Raw genomic sequence first — 9,557 nt, 5'->3', positions numbered from 1 at the left:
CAGGAATTGCCAAAACAGAAATATATTACTAATGGCATATATCTTTCTCTGTATAGATTATTCTGAACTCCATGCATAAATACCAGCCCAGGATCCACATCGTGAAAGCGGATGAAAATAACGGCTTCGGTTCTAAAAACACTGCGTTCTGCACCCATGTCTTCCCAGAAACTGCCTTCATCGCGGTCACGTCCTACCAGAACCATAAGGTAAGTTTAACACTTCTGAACATATTTCAGTGTTTTTAAGTCGTGATATTGTGTTGAAGAATAACCCAAAATTATTGAAAATTATCGAGTGTATTGCAGATGTGTTATTACGCAAGGTAAACACTGCTGAAAACTTTCTGAAAGAAAAAAAAACTTTCTGAAAAGTTTTAACCTAATAAGCCCTATCTCTATAGTAAAACGTGTTGTAATTGATTGACTTTTTCACTGAAAATGGCACTAATCGTATTCCGTGGTAGTCTATGACGCCACGAATGAATCGAAATCCGTTCATAAACATCAGGTAAGGGCCTCTCTGTGTTGTGCATTGCCCTCGGAGCCATGACGGCAAGCCTCAAAGCTGATGAATGAGCTGATTATCAAAGCGTAAATAATAAAGGGGATTGAATGTATCCTTTCGCCACAAATGGAGTCTAATGAAATGATATGTCACCGTGAGCAGAAGCAGAACACCGCGCGCATGTCTGATAATCATTGATAGCCTATCATAACCATTGACGGATGTGAGCGCAATGGGCCGGGGAAACCGCATGTCCAAAATATTGGACTAGAGGCACGACCTCAAGAGACTTTTCGAAGTTTCAGTGACTGGTCCCGTTTCATTACTTATTGTTGAGTGAATGATGCAGTCTAACTTATAGATAAGGGTCATAGAGTGAGCCTAGGCTACCGCCGATGTGTATTTGATGATATGTTTATATGTTTTACGTATTATAATTATATTATGACTATGATTATTATTATGATTATTAGTATTGTCGTTGTTGTTATCATTATTATTATTGTTGTTATTAACAATAATCATTGTTTGAAACTGAACTGGAGGAACCACCTGTTTCCTATTATCTGGGTGCATATAATTGCTGAATGGGTTATTGTAAAATAGTTTGTTGGTGTAGGGCCAGTTTAATCTATTAACAACTCACATTGTCCTTATTATTGAACAAAAGCGATTCATACATAGATTAAGCATATATCTTACATTTTCATAGTGTTAATGCAAACAGACTATTAAGCCAGGAACTGAGTAGGTCTAACCATGAATAATATTGAATAGTTTGGTACGCTGGTTTGTTTTCAATAATCGAAATAATTTTTTCCGATTTTGTCACTAAAGGCCAAGATTTTTAAAGCAACTTTTACATTGCAGTGGTTATTCGACGCCATTCATTTAGCGGTCACAAAAGCCACTTCATTATTTTCGATAGGCGTTATGCTATTTATTTTTTTATTTTCTATATATTTTCAGATTCAAAGCAATTTAGTAGTCTGTTGCCATAAGTTCATATTGATAATGTAGGCCTATATCGGACCCTAACTTCTGGAACCACCTGCCAACACACTGGCACAGTCGAAACACTTTGGGTTTTAATTGTTTTTACTTTTTGTAAGTTCAGAATGCAAACTCAAGTATGTTTTTCGTCTAACCATGTTCCGAATCTATTTTATGTTATATTCTCGACTAAGAACTTTCAAACTTTTAGATCCACTTGTTGCGTGCGATTTACACTTTGGAGCGCTTGACGCAGAGAAGAAAGACACTAAAATAATGTACCATAAACTATATCTATTAATTTTTTCCCTACATTCCGACTGCTGATAATCTTTGGGGTGCACTCCAATCATTTGTACGTCTGTTTAACATCCGTTTTTAACTATGTCGGAGTCAGATTTTAGTGTGGGACACAGGGAATATGGGGAGAGGGGGCGAGGACCCTTAATGTGTCCTGAACCAATCCCTGTTCCCAGAGAAACAGGAAATCCAAATGACTGTGACTCTGAAGAAACCATTAATTATTTTCTGGGAGTTTATTGAGTGCTCCAGAGAATGCAACTCCGGGCTAATTAATATTACGAGAACTTGCCAGACTTCCAGACAAACGCTCATTTCTAATTTGCTCACGTTTAAGCAGCAAGAGTTCCTAAATCAAACAAATGCTCCTTCATCTGCCAACTCAGCAACCAAAGTTGACTTGAAATTCGTTTGGGAGAAAAGCGCACGAATGGGCACATTGCGGGACCGCAGCCACCTGTTGATGGTTTTAATCAAACGAACCTGAATGAAATACGGTTGAAAAGGAGAATGTTCTGAATAAACGTTTACAAAAATATGAAAAGTTCTAATTTTTTCTTTTGTGAAATTAAAATGGAAGGATATGCTATCATATCCCTGAAGAAGGAAGGGATAATCTAAACCCTCTTAGTCAACTTAAAGTCTCTGTATTAATTTCAATGTGTCAATAAAGAACATCAAAAGTGAATGTCATTTCGCCTATTCTACAAATGATGACATTAATATAAATACATGCATGATCAACACGTGTCAGAGAGATTTTTAAAAGGTTACAATTTGAATAGATTGGTGTAGTTGTTGCAGGTCACAAAGGTGGCAGTTCACATTTGAGTATAGTTCCGTATCTAATGAATCGGCTTTGGTAGTTTGGTGCTAGCCAATTTAACGAGTTGTTTAAGAGTTTCCAGAAACTATCTATTGCCATGATAAACTTTCTTGAAACAACCTGTTTTTCACCCAAGGCCATGTGGTGAGAAAGAGCTCTCTCTGACGGCCTAAAGGTAAGCGCATAAAATAATCATATTTTTACAGGCTGCATTGAATTCGAGTAAATTACAAGTTGTAATGTGCCACCAACATAGAGCAGATTGTAAGCACTTTGTTAATAAAGTTCTATTTAACTTTGCATTTAGCACGAGTTTTCACTTTATTCAATGAATCAAGCCTTCCTTTCATGATTCTCTAATTTCCTAGGTGAACCAAGTGTCAACTGATTCATAGACATATCGTGTTGAACCTGTGCGTAATAGCCTACAGATAATTAAACAATTAGATGTTTACCACATCTCTGAAATACTGTAAGCTACACAGTGCATTTGTTAAATATGTAGAGAGACAGAAGGTAGCCTACCTTCTAGTCGTAGTGGTTGCATATATCATGACCAAACGATCCATTTTCAAACATATAGGCCTGCTTAAAATTCTATAGCACTAGCAACAGATATTTTCATGATAATGAATAACTCTTATGTATATACTGTCCGTGTGTTGTGTCGTTTGAACATGGTAAAAAAGAAGAAGAAAAAAAAAGAAAAGAAAAAAAGAAGCGTGAATGCCCACACATATTGTATTAGCCCGTTAATTCCAAATGGACTGACCAAAGAAAATCGACGTTTGCCAAACTCAACGTGCGTTAACGAGAAGCCAAGAACCTGTTTTAATGTAACAAGAGTTATTTTTACAAGGTTTGGTAGAAAGTGAGAGCCAGCAGCTCTCGGACACAACTGAAGCCTGGTCAGAGGCGCACCAGACCCGCCAACTCGTTACCTGGCAGAACCCGCGCGCCTTGCGGAAGGGAGAGGGGCTATCCCTGCATTCTGTTTAACCTCGGTGCTGGGAGTGCTAGGAAAACCTCTATTTCATTGTGCTATCCTTTGTTGGATCAGAACATTTCTATCGGCTGGAGTCCAATCTGGAAAATCATGGAATTGTTTCCAAGATTTTTGCTCTCCATCGGAAAAATAAAGTGAATGGTTTGGCGACAACTCTAGAACTTGCTGCAGTGTTTTTTCCTCGAACTAGTTACAAAAGTTCGAAAATAATGATTTAAACAAACTAGTATTGGTAGAAACATTTATTAAATGTGAATGTTAGGATTGTGCATATCATATGAATGTATTTGCGCATGCAGAGAGTACGGTCATTTCATCCAACTGTTGATATTCAAGGCAGGAGCAAGGACAACGACCGTAAAGCGGTGAAGAGTATCACGCAATCACTAAAAATAGAAGCCATTATACCACAGCTTTAGTGACCTTTTTAGTTCCCCAGGTTTTGTGTGCTTATTTTAAATGTTAGTCTCTCTCATAAGATTGACCACGTACGTGTGAACACAGTCTTTCATACTCCGTCATCAGTACGTTCTATTCCATATGCAGAGAGCATCTGAGTGTTCTAGTGAAGTTGTGTTCCTACAGTTCCCAAAACTTGGGGTTGGGACCCCATGTAGGGTCCCCGATTTCAAAAGATTTCACGAAAATATAACTAACCTCTATGATGTGATTAAAAAAAAATACATGTGTTGGCATAGCCCGCAATCAAATGGTTGGGGTCACGGGAAATTATTGATGTCAATTTAGGGTCGCGAGACAAAAAAAGTTTGGGAACCCCATTAGGCACAAAGGACGCGAATTCCACGTGGCTCTCAGGGAACTGACAAGCTATACAAGAAACAGGTCTAAGGCATTTTGGTTCAAACAAAGTGTGTTGTAAAACAACTTTAAAGGTTTCTTTTATATCCAGCTATTTAACCATGTTTTCCTCAACCACGTGTGATTCATTTGCCTCACAATTTCAGTACAGGAGTTTGGGGATGTTTTTTTTATTTTATTTTTTTTATTATTTCTTTCAATTTGCCCACAACACACTAGGTTTCATACATCCGTCTATATAATTAGTACCTCTTATATTTCCCATTTGCTTACTTAACCTCCCTAACCCTAACCCTAACCCTAACCCTAAAAAGAACAGCACCAGGCCATGCAGCATTCCTAGAGGGTAGAATGCATTGCGTTCTGTACCGCCAATGACAAATGTGTTGTTTCAGATAACCCAGCTGAAGATTGAGAACAACCCGTTCGCCAAGGGCTTCCGTGGGAGTGACGACATGGAGCTGCACCGGATGTCCCGGATGCAGAGGTAACTGTCACAGAGTCACATCACATCACATCCTGTGTTCTCATCATTCTATGGCTGTCTCGGTCTCAAACAAGTCCACCATCAGAAATCAAGCCAGTCACTGAGCTTTATTTCACTTTGTCCCTCGTGATTTGGTTGTCCTCAGTGGTATTTCTTATTCCAATATTTCCGGTCCGTTTCCGTCAACGGAGGTTTGTTGTCCACCGCTGTGTGACAGCAGACTCTCTGTAAACAAGACTAGATCAATTCGACCACAATTACACATGGATTACTGACATTCTTACTTACAGTCACTTAACGAGCCCCCATTGTAATCCCTCAATCACTCAAATGCCCCCCACCCCTCTCAGAGACATGAGGTAAGTGTAGTTCTTGATCCGTGGCCAGGAGGCATGTAGAACTGCTTTCATGGCTGATCTGGCAAGCCCTCTGAACCGCTGTGCCGTCTCTCCTCCACACAACTCCCCTCTTTACCGGGGTATTCTACCACCAGTCAGCCGTTCCTGCCTGTGCTGTGCATTGATGAGAGCTTCAGCCGCCCGGGTCCAGCAGAGCTACAGAACGCGTGACCACATGGCTCACTCTCTCTCTCTCTCTCTCCCTCTCTCTCTCTCTCTCTCTCTCTCTCTCCCTATCTCTCTCTCTCTCTCTCTCTCCCTCTCTCTCTCCCTCTCTCTCCCTCTCTCTCTCTCTCTCTCTCTCTCTCTCTCTCTCTCTCTCTCCCTCTCTCTCTCACCCTCTCTCTCCCTCTCCCTCTCCCTCTCTCTCTCTCTCTCTCTCTCTCTCTCTCTCTCTCTCTCTCCCTCTCTCTCCCTTATTCACTCCAGATGACTGTTCGTCCACGCTGTGTGGAAAACACATTTTCAAAGGAGAAAATCTGGTTTGAACCCCCCCCCCCCCACACACACTCCCCCCCTCACCCCCAACCCTACCAGGACAGCCAACAAAGGCGTTGTGTGCGTTCAAACTGAATTCCTAAATCACAGGAAAAATGGAAAAGCAGTCTGGATTTTCCACACGGCACCGAGACTTCCCTGCCTCCCAGTTAGAAATGGCAGGGTGGCCGAAGTGATTTTATTTGGAATGGGAGAATAGAACTTTCTCGCTAATTATTCAGTGCAGGTGAATCTAATGGTTTTTGGGTGATTTTCCACATTGGCAGGTGAGAGAATACAGGTTTTACAAACTGTGTGATATTGTTAATGAGAGAAAACATTGGAAAGTTTCATAAAAGTTTCAAGTATTTGTTTTCTTGGAAGATATTACCTGCAACACATTTAATATCACACCACGGTGGTAAAAGGATATATATACATATATATATAAATATATATTTGATGTATTTGATTATCTCGGTCTGATATTGATTAATGGCTATTGATTAATTTGGCACATGTGACAAAATGATAATACTGTGAGTTGAATCGCTATAGAGGGTTCTGGCAATATATTTGAATTTGCAAACTGAACTGGCGCGTGTCCAAACCACCCTATATTTTCTAAATGCCACTGTCCTGTCCTGCCAAGTACAGTAAGCAAAAAACAGCACGTCTGGTCTTGGTTAGCATCTCGTAGGGGAGAGCTTATTGCAAAAGCAGGTCATTGGTTCAAAAGAAAAGTCCAAGAAATCAAAGAAACAGAAGTTAGCAAAAACGATCCATTCATGGATCACTTGTAGATTAATGGTAGTGAAATACATCCCTGTCTTTCCACTGGAAACTGATCCGGTCTGGGAATGTCTCTGAGTGTGTCCTAAGTGGGTGTGACTCACTGATGGTGAATGTGGTTTGTTACCATTGAGAGCCATGGTGTCAGATCCTTGGATGAAAGAGACCACTTGGTTTGGTCGTCAGCTGGGTTGATGGGGGCGGGAGGGACGGCCCAGGGGCATGCCCTCTGATAGACTAACGTGTATCCTTTGCATATCATGAAAATAATCGACATGGTGCAAATAGATTACAAATCAAATTGTGATAATGGTTGTGAATCAATGATCGTTCATTGTGAAGACGATTGGGGTGATTTTCCGTGGAAACACTTTACTATATAATTCTAGTATTATTAGAGTAGAAGTTGTGGTGATTGTGGCACTCGAAGTGCTAGTATTATTAGCAGACTTGAGAACGTACGTAGCATAACAGAACATACATGTCATGTATTAACCTGTATGTACTATTAATGTAATGTCATAACCATATGTGTGTGTGTGTGTGTGTGTGTGTGTGTGTGTGTGTGTGTCTGTGTGTCTGTGTGTGTGTGTGTGTGTGTGTGTGTGCGCAGCAGTAAGGAGTACCCAGTCGTTCCCCGCAGCACGGTGCGTCAGAGGGTGGGCACCAGCCAGAGCCCCTTCAGCGGGGAGGGGCAGGGCTTGGCCAGCCCCAGCGGCCTGGCCTCCCAGTACTCCCAGTGTGAGAACGGAGTGACCAGCACCTCCCAGGATCTCCTGCCCCAGTCCGGCTCCTACCCCCTTCCCCACGAGCACAGTCAGGACTACCACTGCATCAAGAGGAAAGGTAGGGTGAAACTATCATCACACAACACTTGACTTGTGAGCTCTATTGGGCTATTATTCATTTATTGAGTTAGTTTAGTTGACTATTTTAAAAGCAAGCACACATAATACAAAACATGTATAGTACCGGTCAAAAGTTTGGACACACCTTCTCATTCAATGGTTTTTCTTTATTTTTATTATTTTCTACATTGTAGATTAATATTGAAGACATCAAAACTATGAAGGAACACATATGGAATTATGCAGTAAACAAAAAAAGTGTTAAACAAACCAGAATATGTTTTATATTTTAGATTCTTCAAAGTAGCCACCTTTTGCTTTGATGACAGCTTTGCACGCTCTTGGCGAGGTGTGTCCAACCTTCTGACTGGTTCTGTACATGAGTAGAATCCTGGAGGATTATGACACAATAAAGGCCAATCCTTATTTCCATTCCGCTCCAGGACCAACTTGATCCGTACTGCGTAGGCTTGGATATATTGTAACCACACTGGCCATTCCAGACCAGTTCCAGCAACTATGGTGGATGCATCACCAGTTTAAGAGAAAGAAAAGAAAATCTACACTCAGTAGAATGACTTTTAGGGTGTAGAGCCAGGCCAGGCCAGCCCAGTACAGCTCAGCTCAGCTCAGCTGTAAGCTCAGCCCAGTTGGGCGCTGGTCGTGCGATTTAAAGAGTATGTTTCTTGTTGTTGTGCTTTGTTTTAGAATAGCGGTACCTGATTAAACCCTGTCTCGACTGTGTCGACATGCTAGGTCTCATTTCTGGTACATTATTGATTCAGTTCTGCCCCAGTGGGCTGGGTGGGTTGTTAGCGGGCATTCAAGGGGAAATGGAGAATAGTCAATTAAATATTACAGTAACAGTGTGTCCACATTATTGTTCATCTGTCACATGCCTGACTTTGAGCCTAGTGGACTGGCGAGCAACAACAATACTTTACCTGTCTGGAACTGTGAACTTCATTCAATGGCCAAATGCTTTTTAAACCTTGACCTTGTTTTTCTTTATCAGAGCGAGCACACTGCACTCCATAGAGACACATTATTCATATTATGAATATTACAAGACAATAAAGAAGACATATTCTGAATGTTTCTTAAATGATATTGCATTGATTCAAATGTTATCCAATCTAATGTAACTGATCTGGTCTGCGTCTGTGTGCAGTGGAGGATGACTGTCACTCGGGGGAGCACCCCTACAAGAAGGCCTACCTGGAGAGCTCCTCCAGTGAGGACGACCATTACTACCGCCCCGTCGTCTACCCCCAGAGCCTGGGCCTGGCTGGCGCCCCCTATAGGACGGAGGCTGGCCAGCGCCAGGCCTGCATGTATGCCAGCTCCTCCCAAGGGGCGGAGCCTGTCCCAAGCCTGGAGGACATCAGCTGCAACACTTGGGCCGGCGTCTCGCCCTATGGCAGCTGCTCCGTCACCACCATGCAGCCAATGGACCGGCTCCCTTACCAGCACTTCTCCGCCCACTTCACCTCGGGCCCCCTGGTGTCCAGACTGGGCGGGGTGGCAGGCCACGCCTCCCCGCAGCTTGGCGACGCCCACCACGCCGCCATGTACCAGGGTTCCATGGCGGCAGCGGCGCACGGGACTCTGGGACGCCAGTGCAGCCCCGGCGCCGGCATCCAGTCGCCCACCGCCGCCGGTCTCCAGGGCAACGAGTACCTGTACTCGCACAGCATCCCCCGCACGCTGTCGCCCCACCAGTACCACGCCGTGCACAGCGTCAGCATCATGCCCGACTGGAACGAGAGCAGCTAAAAAAACTGCTTCCTGTTGAGCCAGCCAATCAGGATGGAGATGTTAAGAGGAGGAGGAGGAGGAGGAGTAGGAGGAGGAGGGGGAAGAGGAGGGGGAGGAGAAGGAGGCGGAAGGGGGACATAAGGACAAACATAAAGTAGAGGATCGGGGGAGGGGGGGGGGGGGGGTAGATTAAATCTATATTTATATTTTTGGAAGCTACTATATTTGGCTGTGCAGTCTCGTGAGATTTACGGTTGAGACATTCATTCGCGCCTCGAGCCGTGGATTTTCATGCTCAGAAGAAGCGTCAGCGTGTGTGGGTGCAGATGACTTGTTTACTGCTCCT

General features: G+C 42.9%; 1 protein-coding gene across 1 annotated transcript in view; it reads left to right on the top strand.

Annotated features, from left to right (window-relative positions):
* The window catches only part of tbx5a (T-box transcription factor 5a), a gene marked incomplete at both ends in the record, with an annotated part of 18,207 nt that extends 8,978 nt beyond the window's left edge, over positions 1 to 9,229 (top strand). Inside the window, 4 exons of the mRNA XM_083669811.1 lie at positions 57 to 209; positions 4,847 to 4,938; positions 7,222 to 7,451; positions 8,625 to 9,229. Of these exons, the coding sequence (XP_083525937.1) occupies positions 57 to 209; positions 4,847 to 4,938; positions 7,222 to 7,451; positions 8,625 to 9,229 (1,080 nt within the window). The remainder of the gene's footprint in view (positions 1 to 56; positions 210 to 4,846; positions 4,939 to 7,221; positions 7,452 to 8,624) is intronic.
* Positions 9,230 to 9,557: the final 328 nt, after the last annotated feature.

The sequence above is a fragment of the Argentina silus genome (assembly GCF_951799395.1).
Source record: "Argentina silus genome assembly, chromosome: 5".
Taxonomy (NCBI): domain Eukaryota; kingdom Metazoa; phylum Chordata; class Actinopteri; order Argentiniformes; family Argentinidae; genus Argentina; species Argentina silus.
Note: the sequence above shows the minus strand (reverse complement) of the source record. Positions and strands in the feature narration are given on the sequence as shown.